Genomic DNA, 25577 nt, shown 5'->3' with positions numbered 1-25577 from the left:
ATAAAATGTATATGTGTGAGGAAGATGATACATCCTGCTTCACAGCACAAGTGTAGTAGATATTTCAGAAGCCAACCTGGGATCGCCCCCCTTTTTTGTATGCAAAGTACGGACTTAGTGTGTAGGGGCCTTTAGTCAGGCTTTTGGAATCAATCATTTTGTATACAGAGATGCAATATGGCAAATATATTTCCTCTCAGTGATACCTTCCTCATCTGTTTTTGTCATGGATTCACATGTAAATCTTTTACAGTTAACCTGGGTTGCCTTAATCCCTGAACCCTGTCAAGGAAGTCAGATCACTTATTTACATGACATCTAAGAAAGTAAACAAATAAATCAATAGAATAAACCCTTTAAAACCCAGAAACCCTTACCAGACATGTGATAGCAAATATTTTGTAAATCAAAAACTTTATGCTCTCTTTGAGACATTGTGGAGTTTTCTAAAATATGACCTTGATGTGTATTTTTTGTGCCAAAGCCTCCTCAGAATATTGAATATCAAAAATTATCACTTCAGACCTGCACAGTCATTCATAAGGGCCAAAGAATCTCCAGTTGTTGCTCTTAGTCTTCATCAGATAATTCAGATTATATCATCATCATTCTCAATCAATCAATCATTCTTTTCTTAATTGAAAACATCAAATATTGGCAAAAAGAATAGTAAACTGAATCTTCCTCTTGTTATATTGAGCCATTACTTTCTCTAACTGTTTGCTTTTGTCTTCTCAGTGCCGCTGTCAGCAGCGACAAACATGATTGTTTATGACGAGACCTTGAGCACCATGAAGGTGAGCTGGGACGAGGCAGATGGTGCCACAGGCTACATGCTGCTGTACAAATCCATCAACGCCACTGAGCCTCAGCTGGAGAAGGAGGTAAAGTAATGTGACCTTCAAATGCAACTTGTGAGGTTGTGTTTTCAACATGTAATGTAGCTTGAAGTTAAGCAAGAGATGTCTGCTTAGAAATTCCTTGCTGCTTTGGACTAAAAAACAAGAAGAGAGGGGATGGTCACTCTGACAACTGATTGGCCCAGGTCTAATGAACTAAAAAAGGAAGCTTAACTGACTGAGTCCTCACAATATGACCTGCTGAACAGATTAATGTCCCCACAATGTCAGCAACAAGTACACTGTGATACCTAGGATACAAACACTTTTAAACATAGCAAACACACACAAACTCACACACATCTTAATTTGTGTGCTCAGCATTTCCACATTGTTTTTATAAGAGCGGGCTTCTGCTCACACCGCCTTACTGCTTCCAGATGGCGATGCGATGAGCGCTTCGCAGAATGGGAAGTGGACTTTGCAGTGCTGCTTAGGCCAGGCCCACAAAGAGCAGAGCCCTCAGACACGCTGGGTAATGGGAAGGATTAGCTCATGAGGCCTGAAGTCATCAAGATGATATAAACAGAACAGATGCTAAAGGGGTGGAATGGGTAGTGTTAACCTACATGTGTAATTATACAGCAGAGGAAAATGTAAGGGATGATTTCATACACAGTGAAATGGTCTTTACTGGAATATGTGCACCCGAAGTGTGAATCAGGACCTCAGGATGAAGTGCATTATTTATCAACGTGAATCATTTGACATGAAATATTAATTAAAATGATGAAGGTATTTAAACAGCATGCTACCATTTAAAGCATCATTAGCTAGTATTCAAGCCCATTTAATGCAAGCCTGGAAAATAGGGGAAAAAAACATTTAAGAACAATGCTTTACTTTGAAAAATGGAAGACAATAACACACGATAAACACTACATGGCCAAAAGTATGTGAAAATCCAAACATCCAAACCCATAAACATTTAAATGCAGCTATAACAGCCTCAACTCTTCTGGTTTCAGTCTTACCGCTAGCTTTCAGGACCTGGCTGTAGGGAGTTGCTCCCATTCTGATACAAGAGGTCCAACACTGATGTTGGGTGATAAGGCCTGGCTCAGTGTTTCCATTCATCCTAAATGTGTTGGATGGAATGAGGTCATGGCTCTGTGCAGACCAGTCAAGTTCTTCCACACCAAACTGGGGACACCATTTCTTTATGTAGCTGGCTTGAAACAGGAAGGGACAAACAAACTACTGACACAAATTTGGAAGCAACTTTGTCTAAAATATCATATGTATACTGTAGTATGTAAACAAAATAACTTTCTTACAAGTCCTGTCTTTCCCCTTTGTTGCTCTCTAGGTACGTGTTGGAGGAGATGTAACTAACATCCAGCTGGTGCAGCTGATACCCAACACAGCGTACACCATCACACTTTATGCCCTGCATGGAGAGGCTGCCAGCGACCCTCTGGAGGGGAGAGGAGTCACCTGTGCGTAATGCTTTACTGATTTTATACTGTACATTACATGAGTTTTAGCTCTACAGATATTTCTAAGAGGCAGAGCTCCTCTGGAGATTGAGACAATCTGATTGAATTAAACCTCAACTGACAAAAGAATCAAGGTTTTACCGGGGATGTAATGTTGAATGACTAGTTTTCATGGTGGAAAACTTCTGTAGCACTGTACAGCTGAAAGCTGACAAATTAAGTAATAAGATTAATTCTGTCTGTCTCAAGGAATTGTTTGTCAAACTACAACACAATCAGTGATGAGCAAGAAGTGTTAGAAAGTATTTGAACACATCTTTTTATAAATGTATGTATTTTGTGGGATATCATTGTTTTACTCAATGCATTATACTTACAAGATACAGGAACTTACATCTTTTAAAATGTAACTTTTTTGTAAGAAAAGGTAAGAAGTTTCAAGGTATTTAATTTTATTTTCATGTCAGCAGTTATTTTACTAGAACTGGATCACATCTCCCACATCCTGGAGTTTATATTTTGGACTGAGAATTTATAGATAGAAAACAGATGCACTGAAATACAGAATATCCAAAGTGGCAGCACTTAAAAACGCTGCTGTCTGTTTTTCAGCTTTTCAGTAGCTTTTGGTCAGTCAGCGTATTTTAATATCTTCACAAACATATTGTTTTTTGTTTTGATGGTTTTTAAAGTTTGAATGGATGTCCGTTCCCTGTCTTCCCTCAGTGCCCGTGCCTCCTGCTGGAGCCCTTAGAATCTCTGATGTTACTCACAGCACCATGAGGCTCAATTGGGACGCTGCTCCTGGAGCTGTCCTCAAGTACATGATAACCTACAAACCAGAGGAAGGAGAACTGAAGGAGGTAAAACTGAGGTTTTGTCTTTTCTGTGTTACCTTTAGTACAGGCTGTTATAAAAAAACAAAAACCTGGCACTGGCTTTGTAAATTACAGACTTAGAATGCATCAAATTCTCCAGACTAGAGGTTAAAAAGTGTTACGAACCTACAGATGTTAGAATGCTAGAATGAAATATTGAACATTACATACTTCTACTTGTCAAATTAGGTTTGAAAGTGCAGTGGGGTAGATATGAAAAGACTAGTTGTTTGAAATAAAAACTGATTTGCTGCTTTTCTCTATTTTATATCAGTGTAAATTGAATGCTGTTGAATTGTGGACTTTGGACTGTTGGTCAGACATAAATGTTTCACCTGGAGCTCTGAGAACTTGACAGACATTTTCAGTGTTTTATGACATTTTAGAAACAAAACAATCAGAAAAAAAACAATGCAAAAATCAATAGTGAAAGTAATTGTCAGCTGCATAAAAATTGGTGACTGTTATCATTAAAAGTAAGTCAGTCTAACCAACTTCAACATTTCGCAGGCTCCATTTTGGCATCATTTAACCTCCATTTACTGTTAAAGTGCATCTGTTCTTTATGATTATGAAAGATTTGCAAGAAAATTGTGTAGATTTTGTTTGTTTTGGAATCTGTGAATCCTGAGCAGCGTCCTCCTTTTTCCTCGTTGTGCAGTTCAAACACCGTTTAAACACTCTAAATTAGTTTCATGTGTAATACCGGGATGTACAGCAGTGACCTTTTCTATTGGCAGGCATCAGCTGTTGCTCTTTTTACAGCAAAGTGGCTGCAAGACTTGTTTGAAAATGTTTTCATTGTTTGTAAGTTCATTCAGAGGTGGCTTTCAACAATAAAACTTCGCCGGGAGCTTAGTAAGGGTGAAGCTTTAGTCCGCAGTGATATCTTCATTCCGGGAAAGTGACCAAGTCATGACCAAGTCAAGAGTTACAGCAGCTCCTCTTTGTTGGCTGATCTTTATGAGAAAAGCAGTCTGCTGGCAGAGGAGCGCTGGCTCAGGCTGTCAGCCCAGCCTGACTGGATCATCCCAGCACCACTCTGTCCTCATAATTTCTCACTTGGATGTCAGCGGAGGACAAACAGTCTGGGATGAATCGGCAGCCGAAGGTGCCGTCGGTGGACACCTGCGAGACGTTTCCAGAAAACTCTGATGGATGACACGCAGCAGCTCAACTCCTCTTAAGGATTACTGCTGAGGACCTTGTGTCTCTATAGAAGAAACCCACATGTTGGATTAGTGCCTGCTGAGTGCTGCTTACTCTTCTAAGCTCTCCCCTGAAATGGAAAACTCAACTGAGGAGACACAACTCAGTGTTATATACTCTAAAGCCAAAGACTTTATTGTCAATTCTGCCACATGATACACAGGACATATAGAGAATTAAAATGTTGTTTCTCTCAGACCACAGTGTTAGTATGGACAAATAAAAAACATATTATTATTAGCAGGAAACAGGTTTGTTATATCCTGCTTATACCATGACCACCTGCTTATATCCTAACCACTTGATCTTTGGTTTGTTTTTGTGTTTAAGATATTTTAAATTATAGCTTTTTATCTCAAAATGTCTACTTCTTTTTCCTGTAATTATTTGCCAAAGTCTTAGTAAGTGTGACCTTTTGGAGAAACTGGCAAACATTTCTAACACATTTGTGCAATTGCAGCCAAATTTAGATGACACATGCACCTTTAAACTCCATGTGATCCTACAAAAACTGATTGCATTTCATAAATGTGTGGCACTATGAAAACATGATGCTGATCAATAACATTTTCTTAAACAACACAGAGGATTGTGCAGCTTTAATCAAGGTATGTGAGCGATTTTTAGTTTCTGATGGTTATATTTGTCACTGCCAGGCTGAAGTCAACGGTGACATCACCACCTTGGACCTGTCCAACCTCATCTCCCAGACTGAGTACGATGTAGCTGTCACCCCAATGTATGACGAGGGACCTGGACTCCCAATGCTCGGAAACGCCATCACAGGTCTGAATCTGCTTTTTATTTTTGTCTTTTGTTCGTCCAGCAGAGGAAAATATATGGCCAGGGATTCGTGAGAAAATACTGTATACTTACCCTTTAACTACATCAAATTTGATTAAGCTGACCAGCCCTCTCCAGTGCCTGAACAGCACATGTGTTTTAGAGACGCGTACAGTGTTTGTGATGGTGATGAGTTCTGTATTAACTTTGACTTCACTTAACTTCCCCTCCTGGACTGAAAACAGCTTCCAGAGAGGCTTTACTTGCTCTGTGTGTAATCATTTACTGCACTGACTCTGTTTATCATTAATCCCCTGTCAGCTGTGGAAAAACACTCATACATTTGTAGTTTTATACTTTTGAGGACCCCCATTGACATAATAGATTATTTAGCTCCTAAAACCTTCAGTGATTCAAATATGTCTGGTGTTGTACTTGTTGACAGCTGTTTTGCCCCCTCTGAGACAACCGAGTTAACTACATTCATGAGACAAAGCAACAGAAAAATGGCCACAAGCATAAATGAGATCTGACCCAGCTGTACAGATTATTGTAAATCAGATTATAGAAAGAACAACCATTTAACTGACATAAATCTTCAACTAAGTTATCTGCTCAAAAGCTTCTGTGTTTATGAAAATAAAAAAACATTTGCTAGACAGTTATTAACTTGCTACTGATTGTTTAGGGTGAAACAAAATATCCCACCTTCCAATATGAAAGTGGCTAACATGAACACAATGCCAGGCTGAATGAATGAAATTAAACAAAATGTTGATTCAGTCTGACTTTCAGAGTAATATAACCTCCACCCTGAACCAACTCTTATACCAAGAAGTGAGGACCACGTAGTATGTCCTTACATTTTAAAAATGCCCTCTTTGGCAAGGTCTAAAATCTGGTCCTCCCAAAGATAGCTGTACAGGAAAACACACAAACACATGCAAACAAACACAATACACACCTAATTGGAACACACACACACACATGTTGGTAAGCTACGCACTTGTAGCTACAGTAAATAGCCTTCATATGATGTTGCCTCATCTCTCAGAACCTCCTTGTAATTACCAACACATCCTTCCTCCCTCTCATTTCTTTCTGTGTGAGCAGATGTTGTTCCTGCCCCCAAGAACCTGCAGTTCTCTGAGGTGACCCAGACCTCCTTCAGAGCAACCTGGGAGCATGGGGCCCCGGACGTGGCCCTCTACCGCATTGGCTGGACCAAGAGGGGGGAGGACAACACCCAGTTTGTAAGTTAATTAGCCAGTATTGGACAAGACTGTGTCACGTTATTTTGTGGCTACAGTCTGAATTTACATACAGCCTTTCGAAGACCATGTCAAGACAAAGTCCAGAGTGACAAAAAACTTTGTTTAAGACCAAAATATAAACAATATTAGTGTTTTATCAAATGTTTAAGGCAGGGTATCATGTTTTAGGCCATTTGATACAAATCACATTTGGATTACTAACTTATTCACAAGCCACAGCTTTATAGGTTTTTAGGTTGATTCTCCATTTTCCACTCAGTTGCTGGGTTCAACAATTGTTAATCCATCAAAGATAACAGTATGTCACCTTTAATGACTTTGTCATCATGACATGATACAATTACATTTCAGGACAACTCTTCTTCATTGGTGTTGGTACATTCAGGAATTTTATGGGAAGGTCCAATGACGCTGTTGAATAGCAAATTTTTATTGCAAGAAATTCATCAAGAAATTCAATTTCAATTTTCCGGTGACATATTACTACATGTTCCTCTCTATCATCAACACTTGATTATGGTTTGGCAAAACTTGAAAGTTTATTCTTGTGTGTTATTGTCATGATAGGTTCTCGTAAAGGTTTAAATCTGTGTGAAATTCATTCTGCTTCGTGGTACCTGGAAGGTAGGAAATCATTTTAAAAACACAGTTATAAACATACAGGAAATGCTTTATTCCCAGCTGTTAACTAAACCCTTCAACCTCTACAGCTGCAATAATGTTTCTGCCAAGGTACACGTGATGAGGGGTGTTATTAACTCGTAAACGTTAAGTATAAAAGAAAAAGCCTTCGAACTTCGGTCCACGTGCAGTCCAGAGAAGCATGTTTCAGCCTTAACCAGCCAACTCATGAGTGGATGGGAGTTTAACTAATTAACTTCTTGAGATGTTGTGAATCATGGTGCATTACACTCAGGTTAATCTAGTTGACTTCTGGGATAGGAACTGTGGTGGGCAATGACTTGTTTAGAAAAGGTTTTTGAGAATTTAGACACCTACTTTGACCAAGCTTAGACCAAGACATCTGGCATCTCTGATGTGTATCCAGATTGTATCTGGATTTGCTTTGTCCACTTCACTTTTCTCTTTGTTATAAAAAAAATGCATCTTCAGCAGCTGGATAAATACCTTTGTGAAGTTTTTTGCCCGAAGCCTCACAGTATTTCATTCCTCTGATTAAAACTGGAGCCTGAAATCAGAGACAGCAGTACAGTCCTGAGTTCAGGTTAAGAGCATTCAGGCTCACCTGCAGGTAACACTCTGACTTTCTAAACTAGTCAGATTGAACTTGTTCACCATCCTGTACCAGTCCAGCCTCTCTAACATGTAGACTGGGTTGATTGTGAAACTGGGTATGGTTTTGCTTAAATGAAACAGTCATACTGTAGAACTGTCATTTAAAGTTTTTCTTATTACTGAAGTAAAAAAGATGATTACAAGAATAATCCATTGTGGTTTCACAGATCCCTTAAACTGACATGCCTCACAAAACTCAGTTACTGTGTTCGCCAAGACTTAAGTAAAAAAATCCAGTTTAGCTGCAGCAACAATAATGCTCTCTTTGTTTTCTTCTTGTTAAATTTTGGCCCTCCAAGTTTGTTTTTGGGCCCACTTTTGCCTCCCCACCCGACATACACTTCAGCACAAACATGTGTGAATGAAATCCATAGCAGGTTGTTTATTATAGTCTTAGTTCAGCTCTGACTTTCAAAATATTAGACTGTCTTTATGGGCTGATGGATATGCTGCAAACTGCTTCTTGTCTCAGAGGTCAGATTTAAATTAAACACATGAGGGTAAATCTGCAAAATATATATATATATTTTTTTTAACTTTATTGTCCCTATCTATCAGTCAAGGATATCAATCAAGGGCTGCATATCTTTTCTTTTAAATTAGCAAATAGTTGGCATTCACATACACTGAATCAATGGAGCATACAGTTAAATCAATGTTACAGTACACTGTGAAACAAGCTGCAGAGTTTTTGTTTTGAAGGTTCCATCCTCTCCAGCAAAAAGGACGGGCTTGCAGCTTGCTGTTTAATAGTTTACTGCCCATTATGTTCGGCTGATAGGTGACTTCTGTAAATTGTAATTTAATAAGCAGAAATAGAGGTTGAAGGGAACACAAGCATTAAACGAATTTGGAAGAAAAAACTTCTGTCTATAATAACATCGTCAACCTTGTGGGAATGAGGTGATTCCACAGACTCTATGCAGAGGATGGCACAATAATGCACCCCATAGTGTCTTGTTACATGAACTTTTATGAACTTTGGCTAAAGAACAGACTTTGAATCTGCCTCGTACTTATTGTTTAATAATTGCTGAAAATTTCTAGCCTGGGAACCAGACGAATCTGTGAGCTTATGTTTCATTCGCTCTGGCAGATATGCCTGGTCCCTTTCCCGATCAGACAGATTTCCACCCAAACCAGCCCGGGTCGTTCCAGCCACAAAAGCTTATCCAATATGGGGCATGTTTGAGACAAAACTTAGGAAAATAGTGTCACAAAATGATTTGGAGCTGAACATTCATGCATTTGTGTCTTCGCGTTTAGACTACTGAAATAGTTTGTTTTCATGTCTGAACAAGAAGGAGCTGTCTCGCCTGCAGTTAGTGCAAAACTCTGCAGCGAGAATTCTGACCCGCTCTAATAGGAGGACACACATCTCCCCTATTCTTAAAGCTCTTCATTGGCTGCCAGTTTCCTCTAGGATCAATTTTAAAATTCTGGTTTTAACTTTTAGAGCTTTGCATGGTCAGGCTCCACCTTACATCAGTGATCTGATCCAGCCTTACACCCCAGCTCGGGCTCTGAGGTCTGTGGATCAGAATCTGCTGATGGTTCCGCGCACTCGTTTCCGGACCAGAGGAGACTGATCCTTCCAGGCTGTTGCTCCCAGGCTTTGGAACGATCTTCCGCTCTCTCTGCGTCCGATGGAGTCTGTTGACTGCTTCAAAAGGCAACTTAAGACCTATTTATTTGTTCAGGCTTTTGCTTAATTGTCTTGGGGCTGCTATGATTGTCACTGAGTTGTCTTGGCCTAATTTAAATTTGTATGTACTTCTTAAATGTGTATTGTTTTGTTAAAGCGCTTTGTGACCCTGGTCTGTGAAAGGCGCTGTACAAATAAAGCTTACTTACTTACTTACAATGACTGACAACTTGGGTGCCTTTGCTTTTTTAGCGAAATATGTGATGATGTCATTTTCTTGCACTGCGGATATTACAGGGAGCACAAACCAAGCTTATGAAAGAGAAGCTCCATTGAAGCATTTTCAGAACAACCAAGATGGCTACAGCTGATGTGGAACTTTATGTTTAAGTACTATTTTGAAATTCTGATAGCAAAAATGTAAACACTTGATTAAAGACTTAGTGATGCTACACAATCAGCTCATCTCTGCACGCTGTAGTTTGTTTACATTTGTCTGTGGCTTGGCACTAGGTCAAGTTTCATCGCTCTGATTAGTTGTAGGTCTGTACAGCTACCTCGAGAGGCATTTGGTCTACTGCTGTTGGTAACACTTGATTAAAGACTTAGTGATGCTACACAATCAGCTCATCTCTGCACGCTGTAGTTTGTTTACATTTGTCTGTGGCTTGGCACTAGGTCAAGTTTCATCGCTCTGATTAGTTGTAGGTCTGTACAGCTACCTCGAGAGGCATTTGGTCTACTGCTGTTGGTAACGCCCCTTGAATATTGAAAATGATCTGAGAGGTCCCAGACTAACTTGAATTTGTGATTTTGTCTGGCGTTGTCAGGCTAGAGGATTTCTTGCTAGTTATTACAGCTGAAAAAGCCATTTGGATCCTTGGCTACACAAAAAAAAATATTGTTAGTCCTGTCCTGCAGCTTGCATTACTGATGGCTCCACACAGACATTTTTCTTGTTATTATTGTAGAGGATTTAGACTGTCAACATTCTTCTCCATTTTCTTATTTTGTCTCCATCACCAGGCCATCTTGAATAGCGATGAGACCTCCCATGTTCTGCCAAACTTGGACCCAGACACTGAATACTCTGTCACCGTCACGGCCATCTACCCTGATGAGTCGGAGAGTGAGGACCTAATGGGCAGCGAGCGTACATGTAAGCACAAACACCCAAGTTGCCCTTCCAGCTTCCAAAAAACAGCCATCACATTTTGCACTAAGACATGTAACTCACTTGCAAATGATAACGTTGTTGTTTTCTCGACATCTCTTTCTAGTGTTAAAGGCTCCGGATGGTATGTCATATGAGAAGGACAGGTTCCTTTTCACTGTAATGTTCATGATTTTGTGTGGAATGGTAATGTGGACCTAAAGGGACAGTGCTGACAGAACCAGACTTTTTCTGCCTTAACTGCATGTATGTGCATTTCAGTGCTCCACTGTGCGTTCACACCACAAATGATAGGAGAACTCAATTGTTGGACATTTGTTGATTTTCTTTATTGGTCACGGCTTAATTTTTACCATATCGATCTTTTGTTGCTTCAGAATAGCTCAGCAACTTTACTGAAGGCTTAGCTAAATATTACATGAAGACTAAAGGGACTCAGGGGAAAAGCACTTGACACTGTCATCTACTCGATCAATGAAATGGTGATTGAGAGCAACTGCTACTTCAGCTGGGTTGCTCACAAGTATTCCATTAGCATAAATTTCAATTGATTTGGTATTGGTATTATTAAAATTTTGCCCCATTAGTTTTCTTAGTTGGTTCCAAATATTTTTTGTATTACCTCCTGCTTTTTCTATTATGTTCAAAAAAAGTTTGCCTTTGATGTCCTAAGCTCTTTGACTGCCTTATTACGAAGCATGGTAAAAGCATATTTGTCAGTGCTTAATTTGGATTTAAGAGCAATCTTTAAAGCCGTATCTCGTTTTTTCATTAAATTTAGGATATTTGTATTGATCCAAGGAATTATGTTCTTCCTTTTCCTACGTCTTTGTCTACAATTGTACTCTGTAGTTTTTGCATGAATCTTTGACAGTCATCTTCCAAAGAATTTCCCATCAGTACGGCCTCCCAATCAATGTTTTGAACAGCACTTTTAAATCCATTTTGCATATTTTTGGGAATAATCAAAGATTCCTGTTCTTGGACAAATGGAATAAAACACTTTTTGGTTAGCTTCCTAGCTTTCAGAGTTAAGTTGTGTTCCGATAGTCCAGTCAGCATATTAAAGGATTTATTGATTTGTTTTGGCCTATTGCTAAAAATAAGATCAATTTTTGTGCTGGTGTTTTTTGTAATTCTTGTAGGACTCCCTCCCCTTGTAGGAGTCTCCCATGAGAATCACCTCCTTATTAAAATTACATTCCTTTAACATATTTTCAAAATGTTCATAAAACATATTATTGGAAGAGGGGGGATGATACAATACAATAAGCGAGAAAGACATAGATGGAGACAAAGTCACATTAAGTCCAATACACTCCAGTTCGTTGCAAGACCACCGTATTTCGTGACACTGAAAACTCTCTTTCACAAAGATTAAAACTCCACCACCCTTTGAGCCTACTCTGTCCTTCCCATAAATGTTATACCCAGGAACATATAATATTGACAATGGTGAATTTTCATTAAGCCATGTCACAGGAATGGATAAACACAGGAAATCTAGGTTGGAGTCCAATAATAGCTGATGAATTTGATCACTTTTAGATTTAAAACTTCTTATATTCAGGTGTTCTCCTAAAATGCCACTTGGCTTTAATTTTGGGTCCCAGATGATTCTTGAGTGGTTGACAGTCTGGAATAAGTTAAATTTCCGTTTTTTCGAGATCGCTAGTCTATATTTGGAACCCTTGTTTTTTTATAGTGTGCGGCATGTTGTCTGGCATGGAGTTTGCAAAGTTTTCAAACTTCATTTTTACAGTGTTTGCAGTTTGATCCGGTGACAGCTTAGATGTAGTTTGTTGCGCAGACAGAACAGATGGACAGATGTCCATGCAACTAGCATGTTGAGTGGAGCGATAATTACCTCTGTCGCTTGAGAACGGAGAAACATCTGCACCTGTTGACCCTCCGACACCGATGTTGGACGCGCCCGCGGCCCGAATCTCCTCACGGCCGCACCGTGATCCGCCGGTGCGATGCCGCCACCACTCCGGCAGTCCATCGGTGAATCACTCGGCGCACCCACCAGACGCACCACAGGATACCAGGCAGGTAGCTCAAACTCGGGAGCCCGCAAAACAGCCAGAAAAACATCCGTCATGCATCTTTTGTCCGCGGCACATGCAGCGCTTGTCTCCCCTTGCGGGCCAGGGCACGGATGGACATCTCCAAACAGCAACAAACAGATTGTAATAAGCAGAGCATTGCCCTACTCTATGCTGACCTTAGACCGGTGTTTCTCTGTATGACGGTGCAGCTGAGGAAGGATGAAAGTCGACGCCAGGGTGTGCTTGCCAAATCCGAAGTTCGGTGTGGTATGGATTGTTTGTTTGCTCTTTGTTTGGTCAGTCCCATTACTCTCGGTGTAAAAGTCTCTGTGTAGGTGCGCTTTGTCAACCAGCTTTATTGACAGATTAATATCGGCAGGTTTTAGCACGCTTAAAATTAATCCATAGAAATAAAAACGCTTGTGAGTCGTGAGGTAGCCTACCTAAGTTAAGGTGCTTCCATAGTCGAGCGCACTTCCGCGTTGTAGTTTCCTGTAAAAATGTCCGTGAAAAATCCCCGCGATGTGAAAAATAAATGCCGAGCAGTCTTGCTAGGAACTATAGCAAAAACAGTGATGTTTTCACATGGAAATAGATGAAATAACTGACAAATAAAGCAAAGATTGTCACTTAATTATCCAACAGAAACATTAACAAATTTCAGTTTCCCTATTTTGTTTAGTTTAGGTGTTTTACTATTTGATAAACATAATAATACACTCTAAAGTGGCCTGATATAGAAAATAATGAACTTGGTAAAGGACTGGACTGCGTTGCCACTTGGTCTATTATTTTTTTATATTAGGACACTGTGTTGTATATTATTGTTTATTAATTGCTTAATAAATGACCATAATGTTATTAAAATTAAAAACAGCATAGGTTTGAATCATTGCATAAGTTTGGTATAGGATGTATAGGAAGGTATTTTTAGGTAGTTTAATTAGGCAAATTTTTCCAGTGTCACATTTATCTGCATTTTGCCATTCCTTGTAGTATAATGAAATTGTGATGCAGTATTTAGTGGTAGCCTATAGATATGATATAGACGATGTTGTAACAGCTTCCCAAAATAACCACGATAGGCAGTACTGCAGACTTGTTTGCTAGCTAGCTACTGCAGCCATGTTATTGCTGCGGTCTATTTGTTTTTTTGCAAAACTTGATGAGATGCTTTCAAAGCATCATCTGCTCAAAATTATGACATGTTAAGGTATGATGTAACAGTGAAAGTTTAAAAACCATAGCAGTTATTGAGACACTTGCATGAGACTGCACAAATGAATGTGCAGCGTTTACACTGAGTTTGGGGCACAAAGTTATTTTCTTAACACTGGACATAGAGTGGCAGAAACAAACAAATCATTTTTGCTAGATTTAACATTTGCAAAATCTTTCCCAGGTTTACTTCTCAGTAAAAGTGTGCAGTTGTAGACTGTGGTGTGAACGTAGATTTAGAGCTTAAAATGCAAAAGTGTGACAGTCAACATGTAATCAATGTGTGTCATTCTCCACAGACCTTCATCCATGTGAATGCTTGTTTTTAATTCCACCATCAGTCATTTTGTTTTTGTTCCCATCCTTCACCGTTTTGTAATCATAACATTTCTGTTGTTACAGTTTCATGTGTTTCACATTGTAATGTCATTTTGTCACGTCATCACATCATCCTTTACCAGTGTTCACCTCAGTCTTACGATTAATGGTTTGGCATGTTGTTGCTTTATTTACAGTATTTCTACTGTAGGGCTGGGGCTCAGTGAACTTTTAATTCAACTAAATTAACAAAAAGCTTCAATTCAATTTAGTAACTAAAAAACCTTATTGCACCGTAATTTACCTTTTGAAATTTAGTTGAGTGTTTCTTAATTTTATTAGTCATAATTCCAATATTTCGACTGACTGTAAGTGGGAAAAACAGCTCAACAGCTGTTGATATTAAATGACTGCATTATTGAGACAAATGACTTGAATCAGAAGTTACTGACCTCCAGCTCTGCTCTGAACAGCTTCATACTGCTGCTCCTGTTTTACTGCTTCCATCCAAAAATTGACCCTTCCAGCTTTGATGACCTGCGAGATTGTGGGACCATCACCATCACTTTAATTATCATCATCATCATCATTATCCTCACCATCATCATCCTCGCCAACATCATCTCTAATCCACCACAAGGTTGTACAGATTTTTCTATTTATCTCACTGGATTTTTCTGTGTGCTCCCAGTGCCTGCTGAGCCTCCTCGAAACTTGAGGGTTTTCAACGCCACCACCTCATCGCTGTCATTGAAGTGGGACCCTGCCCCTGGTGCCGTCCAAAACTACAAGATTATTTACAAGCCTGTTGCTGGAGGCGAGCCTCTTACAGTAAGTTCACTGCTCATTTTACAGTGTTGAAAATACCTCCATAAATTTTAGATAAAAATACAGTTCTGTCATCGGCGTACAGGAATCACAAAAATGGTTATCTTGTGGTAAAATACCATAGACTTTGTCCCGTTTGCATGGATTATATGTGGTAAGAAAAACAGAAAGAGAAAATCAAAACTAGATGTGATTGTTTGATTGGCAGTTTATTGGTGAAATGTAATTCATGGATGTGTTCATGTGTTCTGGGGTATTTATTTATTTGTTTTGCATAATGCATAAAAATAAAAACAACATCTGAAAGACAACAAAGAAAATATATTTAATAAAATAGACTAAAAGTTGTCAAAAAATGTTGGTGCAGTTTAAGTAAATTAACATTATAGTAAGCAACAAGTAGAAACTAGTAAGTTAAAGTTAAATCATTTGTAAGTAAGATGTGTTTGGGCAGTAATAGTAATGATAATAAAATAATGTAGGTAAATGGTATATTACCTGTATGACAATTTCAATATTGTACATTCCTAATTTTAACAATGCCACAGTCTCTTGGAAAATAAATTCAAGGCAAATATATTTGTTTAATCTCAGTAAAACATTTTGATTGTATCTTTGATCAGTAAATCTTAAGGAAATGTAAATCAAGCCACAGAATTCATGAAAAGTACTACTTTCCTAAAAAACACACACACACACACACACACACATACCACACCACTTGGCTCTTCCGTTTGTCAAGAGACGAAAGCTGGAGCTGCTCCACTGACTCTGAACAATGGAGTGACTGCAGAGACTTCTAAAATGTTTATTTAAGTTTTTACACCCAGATTGGCTTTAGTTCAAGGACTGTTTTGTAAAATTTGAGATTTACCAGAAAACAAATCCCTCTCTTCCGTCCCCACATGGCTGTTAACGCACACTGGGTATCATCTGTTTGTGCAGGATTAGCGGAACAATATGACTAAATTCCTTTTTAAGGTGGATTTTCCTAATGGTCACACAATTGGAAGTTTTGTTCGACTCTTTTTGGGGCGCGGTGGTGCCGGCTGTGCATCTCAAATGTGCTTTAGCCGCTCGATGACAATTCGATGGATATCTCAATGTGATGGGGAGCTTTAAATCTGTCAGAAGAGTTTGCGATATGAGTCCCAGGACACATATAGAAACAAATCAATTATGAACTGTTTGATATGATGGGAAGTTTTTTTTCTCCCTCCTGAGATACATTTTCAGGATGTCCAAAACAGAAAAAAGAATAGGCATAAAACTCTGCAGGGAAAGACGCTAAAAGGACTTAAAGGCTAAAGCTGTGTCATCATCATCATCATCATCCATTTTTATAGAATATATCATTTGCGGTATGAAATGTTTGGGTAACCTAGAGACTGCAAAAAAGTTAATAGCAGAAGTCCTTTATTTATCTTTCAAAAAACTTGAGTTTTTTTCCCCCCCACGTAAAAGGACCAATATCAGCTGTAGTAAACTTTAAGCACGTATTGTTGAGAAAATAAGAGCAGTTTTTACGTTGTGTGAAAACTATGTATCTCTGCTTTAGTGGATTTTCATGCTTTCACATCTTCTTGGACCAGTTAACCTTTTTTTGCCTGCCAAAACTCATAATAATTCAATATGATATCACATGTTGGCTAAATTTACTACATTTTGTTTAAAAGTCAAAGAAAACTGGAGTGTGTGTGTGTGTGTGTGTGTGTGTGTGAGTGTGTGTGTTCCTAAAAAGTCAGACTCAGCAAACCAAGGAACTCTTAGGAGTTAAGGATTTCAACAGTGTAAACATGAAAGGAATTCCAGTGTATTTTGAGCTCTGAGTATAATAAATGGCCGACACCTGCGCATGTCTGTAAAGGTCTTTGTCATTTGACCCAATAAGTGAGAATGTTTTAAATAAATAGTATGTGGAGAGGCCTACTTAAGATTTTTATCCAACAAACAACCACATTTATCTCATGATAAAACAAAAATCTAAATCTGCCATAGTAAGACCAACTGTCAGATAAATGCAGTGGAGAAAAAACATACAATAGTTAGACTAAAATGCAAAGGAGGTAAAGTAGAAAGTTTCCCAAAATACAGACATACTGACGGAAAATACCAGAACCCAAAACTGCACTGATGTGGAAATAGAAAAAATGGACTCAGTTACATTATATTAAAGGCAAAACATGCTTTCCTTAAAAATCATTGAACCAATGGACTGCAACTTGAAACCATCTTCAAACTTCTTTACTGTGACTCATGATGATGAGCATTACCATTACTAAATTCAAGTCACAGTAATTTTGACAACAAAACGTTTAATAAATCAAGGAACAGATATTGCCAAAAACATTTAACTTACAGCACTAGTAGGATTATGTTTAACATCTCGCCTCTTGCCTGACTGTTGAAATGCACAATGACATCCTGAAGGAGTTCAACAAAATGCCCCCAGCACTCTGGAAAAGACATTTCTGGCTATTCTGAACTCCTTGGTCATATTTTGACATTTGGTTTATGACAGCATCCCGCAGCGTGATTGTGTAGTTAGAGGAGTACCGCGTTTGGCCACCAAGCTTGCATTCCTGTGCCATGACCAACAGTGATTAGTGCTGGAAATAACTTGAAAGGAAACTGCGGGCTGTACGAAAAGAATTTCAGGGAGTTAAAATTTTTATTGTGTCTCTGAGATGTTATGACAGTGTTCCCCCAAACAAAGTGTCAGGGTCGAATCATGATGTCAGCAGTACAAATCTGTCTAATGGATTTCTGATCCCCCTCACCAAGTCAGATGTGTATTCCAGAGGACTGAGAGCATCTGGTGTCGTGTTGTCGTCTGCAGGCTTGTTGTTATTAACATCAGTCATATGAAACCAGACAGGATGTTTGTTTGTGCAGGATGAGCTCAGGGTTTCCTCACTGCTCTCAGAAATGTAGAAAAATAGTAATGTCCACTTTGGGAATTGTGCAACTATCATGGAAAGAGTAAGAAACTTTTTTTCTTTTAGGTCTAGTTCTGTGCTCATGCTATATGGCATATCATTAAATCTAGTGAAATACCACAGCTGAGAAGAATGATAGCTCTAGACTGAGGTGGAACTGCTGTAACTCCCAATGGAATAAATCATACTGGACACCCACAGAGATGAAAATATGAAGAATTTATGTGAGAGTCTGCAGGCTGATACTGATTTTAGCTTTTATTTTACTTTGAAAAGATACGTTTATTTATACTCAATAAACTTACTCAGATCCCACAAAAAGCGTCAAACCAACAGTGGATGCATCTATTAACCAGAGATTGGCACAAATACATAAAAAAATATCTTGCTTTAATTAAAATACAAGTAGTTTTTAATTTGAAAATTCCAGAATACCTTTTATAGAAACTGATATTATTACATTTTAGGCATAAAGTACCCACAATAGGAGTCTGACCTGAAACCCCCTTTATTGGAAAAGATGAGCTCTGCGAACATCACAAATTTGAAGTGACCAGTCAGGATATCTTGCAGGTGGGAGTGGTTACTGTCAATCAAAGTTACCACTGACTGACTGAGCAGCCAACTGAAATGCAGCTGGGGAAACTGATCAGTTAGGCCACACTGATGTACCAGTTCTTTCAGATGACAATAAGAATAGGCATTTAGCAGGTGACTTTTTCTAGAGCAAGAAATATAAGTACAATATAAGTATAAGTGGAGTAAGTACGTCTTAAACTTTACCAGCGACCAGCTGAACGACAAGCACAGCACAATTACAGCAATGTATGATACAACACAAGACAGTTGAAGAGATAGTTGAAGAGAAAGATAAGCACCCCCTCCCCTTCCACCCTGATACCAGCAACCAAAAAAACGCCCCACTCCTCAGAGTACCTCCTGTAGTGACATACATTAGTTCACAGTGAGCATGCTGTTGGATCTGACAGGACAGGTCATAAGATTCACATGTTTTAAAATAATGAAGAATGTATTTTAAATGAATTTAACTGAAATTCTGTCCATCTCTGCTACTCACAAATATTGTGTGTTCATCAAAGCTTCATCTGTCTTCTTTCTCTGTGTCATGGAACTCCATTGTTGTGCAAAAATGATTTGGCTTATTAACGTAAATAGGATGAATGAAGAATAAATAGATGACTTCTTTGATTAGTTCTTAAAAAATGATAATTCTTATATAATGATATGTCTTCTGTGATTAAAACAGTGTTATGAAATGAGCAGCTCAGTTGCCTCTTGATTAAAAGATCATGCTGTAAACAAAATGTCACAAGTTTGATATCCACAAGAGCCACTCTGAATAAAATATCGAGCCAAATACCTAACATACTGATGTAAATGTGATGTGATAGTCTCTGTCATTTATCTCTTAGCTACCAGGCAAACTGTTTACACCCTCTATGAATGTGTTTACAGTGTGGTATCCATTTCATGATATACTGCAGAGTTGTTTGCTCAGGATTTCCCAAAGGCCTACTTGGATTCCTTTCCAGAGAAATACTTTACTTGCTCATGTATAAATAATGTAAATAGTTTGCTGACATTGCCCTAAGAAACAGCGGCTCAGTCTCCAAAACATGACACACTGCAAGTTACTGCACATTTTAGAGTTTCAGTTTAGTTTTTGGAAGACTGAGTGACTACAGCAGGGACAAGTGATTACAGATTTTGACACATTAAGCTGTTTGCTAAAGCTATTTTGTAAATTTATATTTTAGATTTAATGGAGTTTTTTCTGCTTGTTTTACCTGTATTACATAATTTCATATATTTTAATTCTTTTAATATCAAATGACCAGTGGTGGAAGAAGTATTCAGATCTTTTATTTAGGTAATGAATAGGGCTAGATAGGGCGATTCGCCATTTTACATCGGCCATTGTAGTTCTCCAGCGTCACTACTAGACATTCCTAAATTCTACGCACTGGACCTTTAAGATCATGGGCTTCATGTTAGCCCATTAAAAAAACATAGAAGTTTTAAAATAAGATTATGGTGATTGATAAACGACAGGAATAGAAACATTAACTAATTCTGAAAAATTAAGATTTCATGTTAGTATTTGCATTTTGCATGCATTTTCTTGTATCTGATCTTTTAGAACTTTTATGTTCAACCTGAATAACCTCACATCTGAGGACACAGACTCAGACTACTTACTATAACCATATGTCAGTGCTGTTACAACATGCATTGCCAGAGACGCGTCTCCTGGCTGTGACAGTCTTGTTCATGCGTCAGCCACTTGTCACTCAGCTTTGATAAATGGCCGTGTTGCTCTGAAGTGAGAGGAAAACAATTCTGTCTCCGCCAGTGAGTCTCACTGCTGACATGTTTCCTGTGAACAGACGCAGGTTGGAGGGAAGAAGACCGGTGTCATCCTGCAGAAACTGGAGCCCGACACTCAGTACTCCATCAGCGTGGCTGCTGTGTACCCCACTGGCGTCAGCAGAGACGTCAGCGGCGAAGGACAAACCAGTAAGAGTTGGATGTCAATGGAGGTCCAAAACACTCAAAGAATATAGTTTAATTTTATTTTATAAAGAAGATATTAACATTAAATATTTGTTCCTGCTGTATCTGACTGTAGTGACTGTAGTAATAATACTAGTGGAAAAATATTTCACTGCAAGTAAAGCATCTACTTAATTTAAATGTGAACATTAAGTGTACTGATGTCTCCATAATACTAGTGCTATTGGTGAAGACATTACATTTTTACTGCGGTACAGATCAGTAGATGGAGTTAATTAACAGACTCTCTGCTAACTGAATATGTGCCACTCTACGCCCTCAGAGCCTCTGGGTGGAGTGAGGAACCTGCAGGTGTTGAACCCCACCATGACCACCCTGAATGTGCGCTGGGAGCCCGCTGAGGGCCGAGTAAAGGAGTACAAAGTCATTTATGCTCCTGCTGCCGGAGGAGCTGAGAGCATGGTAGGACTGGTAGGACATCCATCTGCTTCATGTTGGCTGGCAATGTGCAATGTGGAACCTGAAGCCAAATTATTCACCTGTGTGTCTTAACATGCCTGGCGCTTTTATATCTAAAAGGTCCTGCTTGACTCAAAAATGTGTTCTACAATAAATGTTGTAAAGAAAGCATAAGACAAAACCCCACACCTTTTATTCAGTCATGCATGTTGGTAACAGTTTATGATGAACAAAATTTAATGACATATTTTATGCAGTTTTCATTTGGCTGATGTGCTTATCCTGCTTTGTGAAATAGCTCTCAGACTAGACCAGTACAACCAGTCTGTTACTGTTGCAGCATAATTTGACTGGGGAGTTTAGGGGTTAACTGCTTTGCTCAAAGGCAAACTGAAAACTGCTGATGCTGTCACTGTAACCACTAACTTTAAATAGTTATTTTTGGTTGCATGCTTGTCTCTCTGTCTTCTGTGAGCAGCTAATGTGTCATTTGTTGTTGAACTCAGGAAACAGTGTCTGCAGGCACAACCAACACTATGCTACGAGGCCTGCAGCCTGACACCCTCTACACCGTCTCTCTGGTGCCAGTTTATGCTGCAGGAGATGGAAAGATGATGTCTGAGAATGGAAAGACAAGTAAGACTGAAGACTAATCTACACTGAAGTTGAACCATTGTTATTGTTACAGGATAAGATCATCTAATTTTCACCAATTATTGGTTTGTCCATACAAAAAAGAACTACACAAATAGTACATTTACTGAAATTTTGCAGTAAAGTTACTGATTCAGTGTTCAGTCTAAGTAAAAAGGAAAGTTAAAATGTGCTCAATGAGATATTTTTTCTGTGTTACAACACATCAAAAGGTTTTAAGTTAATCTCTAAATTTGTGTTTTGAAACAAAGACAGCTGAAACTAAAAAAAAACATAAACTGAAGAGAAGCTCAAATCTAAACTATACATTGTACACCTAAAAAAAGGATCTCAAATCTCACGTATCTTATCTTACATTATACAAAATCGAACACCAAACTGGTTCACACAAATAAACAACACCTGTATTCCATAATTACATAATACACTTATGATAAAAACGGACTGACATAATCTCAAAAAAAAAAGAAAAAAAGAAATCATTTCTTCATAGGCAGGTCTTAAAACATTTTGAGTAACCTGACCTGTTGTCTTGTTTAGGACCACTGGGAGGAGTGAAGAACCTGAGGGTTACAGACCCCACTATGACCTCTCTGACTGTGAACTGGGACCCAGCTGATGGAGCTGTTCGCCTGTACAAAATCTTCTTTGTGCCAGTTGCCGGTGGCCTAGAGGAAATGGTGAGACATTTTTTACACCTCTCTTACCAATGAGGACAAAAACAGATCAGGCAGTCAGTTCTGTGACTATCTATCTTAATTGTTTATTTGCTTTTTAATGTTGTTAAACAGGAACAAGTTCCTGCAGGCACCACCAACATCATCCTTAGGAACTTGATGCCAGACACACCATACACAGTGTCAGTGTTACCAGTCTACCCAGCCAGGGAGGGAAAACGCCAGTCAGAGGAAGGAACAACATGTAAGTTACTCACTGTGGGGCTGGAATGTTTTTTAATTTCTATTTTACCCTATATATATTTGGATTGTAGCAAGTTAAGACAGTTTGCCAACAACAGTTTAACAATAATTTTCATGCTCCCAGTGCCTTTGGGTGGAGTGGGCACCATGAGGGTGACCAACCCAACCTTCAGCACTCTCACTGTAAACTGGAATCCTGCTGATGGCAACGTTCAGGGCTACAAAGTTATCTATGTTCCTGTAGATGGAGGACAGGAGATTGTGGTAAGAACCTCTTTGCTTCTTTGTTGGTAACCTGGTAACCAGATGACAGCCAGGTCTGAATGGAAAAAATAAAAAACTAATTACTTTTTACTTACTGATGCTCTCATGCTTAAGTCATCATAATATACAGAAAGACAAAAATACAAATTCTGTTCTATTGTTACTACTAAACTGGTCCCGATTGATTTAGTAAGTTCAACAAAAAGCAGCAAACAATAAATAAACAGATCAGAAAACAGTGAGACTTTTTACTAAAATATCATCAAATACAGAATATGGGAAGTTGCAAATAAAGGCCTAGTTAAGATGAGTTAATTTATGTGGAGTCAAGATAAACTTGAGTCAAATCAATTTAAACTTGAGTCAAAAAAGTGCTGTTTGCTTCATTACTCCATCCACTTCTGGCTGCACTGATGAAACAGAAACGCCTAGAGAGCAAATGCTGAAGACTCGGACACACTGACCAATCAGAGCAGGCTGAGCTTTTTGGAAGGGGGGCTTAAAGAGTGCTAAAATGGAGCGTCTTAGACAAAGGGTGAGTGCAGGTGTTCCAGCATAGACAGTATTGGGAAAATAACGTGTTTTAAACATTAAAGCATGTATGAACATGAAGATGAGCATAATAGGTCCCCTTTAGCTTAAATCAAGTTTAGTTAACTTAGGTCAAGATAACTTGAGTTGAGTTTATTTAAGTTAGGTTTAGTTTAACTGAACTTGAATTAATCTTAACATTAAAGGAAAAAGGAAAAAAGGAAATTCTCACCTTGTAGAAAAAGACAAATTTAGTGAGTAGATAATATAGGAAATAATGTTGATTTAATTTGATTAATTTAAGACCAGGTACACAAATTAACTACTCATAGTTTAGTTTTATCAGACTAATATATCATCAGTTGTCTTCACATATCAATAGTGTCTTAATAATTATAACTAGATAATAGCCAGATGGTGCTGTCTTTGTCATGAGGAATTTTTGAGGCCTTTAGATTAAGATTAACTATTTTATCTGTAAAATAACTGAGCTACAACACTGAGTTCAGACCAGCGTCATCTGATTGGCTGGTGCAATCAGCCTGATCTGGAATATGTTCAAGTATCAAATGTTTTTGGCACACAGTATTGAGTTGTTGTTGAAATACTGTACAGAGGGACATCATGTGTCTTTGATGGCTCCTCTCAGTGTTTAATGGTGCTGTAAACTGGGCCTCTGAGGTGTTGTGAAATAAGATTCAGGGGAACCTTTAAATGTTTGCTGTAAAAAGATTAATCTGGACAAATAACAAGAAGTACTGTCAAAAAAAGACAATTACTCTGTTTTGAAATGCAGGTTTTGCAGGAGAAGTTAATAAAAAAGCTGCCAGACTTTGTTTGAATTCTTGAAAAGAAACAAAACGATCACAGCTCTCAACTGGGATTTAGTGATGTCATGCTTTCTGACAAGATAATCCCATCATGCCACACAATAGCATCTAAATCCTTTTGCAAGAGAGCATTCGTCATCGCTGCATGGCATGGTGAAAATGTGAAGCTTATCTTTCTGGAGCACAGCTTGTAGAAAATAAGTATATGTAAATCCTGGTAATCAGATGCTCGTTCAGATCATAAAGAGCCGTGAAATAACAGCTGACTGACGATTTGGCTGCTTGTGTGTGTCTGTTTAGAAATGGCTCATTTGTCTCTGCTGATGACATAACTTTTACCCCAAATTAGTACATCCAAGTAAATTTTACAGAAGATTTTTAAACTGCCAGCGGAATTTGAATGCTGTTAATGTGGTTTCAAATGTTCTTCTTCTGTTCAGAAGAAAAACAGCAGTGCACATCCTGAAATAACTGGAATGATTAGAGTAAGCTTGATTTATGACTAAGTTTGTAAAATCTCTCAATTGTTATACAGAAAATGCAAAAGGGTGCACAAAGACAACATGTAAAACAAACCATAAAACAACAGTTTCACAGTTTTTATAACAACTCAGTCTCATAAATATTACAGTCCCCTATAAATGTCATTTATTTGAAGAGTTTTTCTTCTATATATTTATTTATTTATTTTTATTTTCAGAAGGTTTGACTTGTAATATGAGTAAATATGAATATAAATAAGTAATTATTACCCCAAAGTAAAACTTAAGTTAAATATGCAGTATGTTTAAAATGACTGTGGCGGGTCAAATTATTTGGAAATTTAAAATGTAGCTGTAAATGAAACTATGACCAGTTTTTAGTCTGGTAAACTGGTTCACCACATGTGTCTTCTGCAGGAGCAAGTGTCAGAGAGCACCACCAAAACTGTCCTGGAGAAGCTTCTACCAGACACTCGCTACACCGTCACTGTGGTCCCTGTCTACGCAGAGGGAGATGGACCCAGCCTGACTGACAATGGGAAGACAAGTGAGTATCTGTGGTCATGTGCTATTGGCTGTATGGTATTTAAGTTCAAGTGCATCAATGAACCTTGAAAAAGCACCTGAGCCTCTAAGAAATCATTAAACAGATCATTTCCTCTCTGGATCTTACTGAGCAACAGCTGCTTTAGAGGGATTATGGCTACTGAAAGGTCAAAGTCAAAGACAGGGCACATCTGGGGTGATGCCGTCAGATGGATGTTAGCATGCTGGATGTGTTTCCATCACATACCCAAAAATGGTGGAGCAACACAGACACACTGTCCTCATATTAGACACAACTCTCTCTCTGTTGTTGTTGTTGTAGCTGACCAGGAAGCTGCAGGCAGATCTTCCAGCACTGCTATTTCATTGCACAGGCCATAGTGTGACTGACTTGCACAGCAATCA

At 38.5% G+C, this 25577-nt stretch overlaps 1 protein-coding gene across 4 annotated transcripts in view; it reads left to right on the top strand.

Annotated features, from left to right (window-relative positions):
- The window catches only part of col12a1b (collagen, type XII, alpha 1b), a 152167-nt gene that overhangs the window by 59101 nt on the left and 67489 nt on the right, over window positions 1-25577 (top strand). For 3 of the 4 annotated variants that reach the window (XM_078174038.1, XM_033649085.2, XM_078174040.1), the window contains exons 24-38: window positions 739-884; window positions 2209-2338; window positions 3065-3201; window positions 5082-5211; window positions 6322-6461; window positions 10450-10582; window positions 10704-10721; window positions 14876-15015; window positions 20360-20489; window positions 20809-20948; window positions 21452-21581; window positions 22140-22279; window positions 22391-22520; window positions 22644-22783; window positions 25044-25173. In XM_078174038.1, the coding sequence (XP_078030164.1) occupies window positions 739-884; window positions 2209-2338; window positions 3065-3201; window positions 5082-5211; window positions 6322-6461; window positions 10450-10582; window positions 10704-10721; window positions 14876-15015; window positions 20360-20489; window positions 20809-20948; window positions 21452-21581; window positions 22140-22279; window positions 22391-22520; window positions 22644-22783; window positions 25044-25173 (1914 nt within the window). The remainder of the gene's footprint in view (window positions 1-738; window positions 885-2208; window positions 2339-3064; window positions 3202-5081; window positions 5212-6321; window positions 6462-10449; window positions 10583-10703; window positions 10722-14875; window positions 15016-20359; window positions 20490-20808; window positions 20949-21451; window positions 21582-22139; window positions 22280-22390; window positions 22521-22643; window positions 22784-25043; window positions 25174-25577) is intronic. The other variant, XM_078174039.1, reaches the window with a different exon arrangement.

The sequence above is a fragment of the Epinephelus lanceolatus genome, chromosome 13 (genome assembly GCF_041903045.1).
Source record: "Epinephelus lanceolatus isolate andai-2023 chromosome 13, ASM4190304v1, whole genome shotgun sequence".
Taxonomy (NCBI): domain Eukaryota; kingdom Metazoa; phylum Chordata; class Actinopteri; order Perciformes; family Serranidae; genus Epinephelus; species Epinephelus lanceolatus.
Note: the sequence above shows the minus strand (reverse complement) of the source record. Positions and strands in the feature narration are given on the sequence as shown.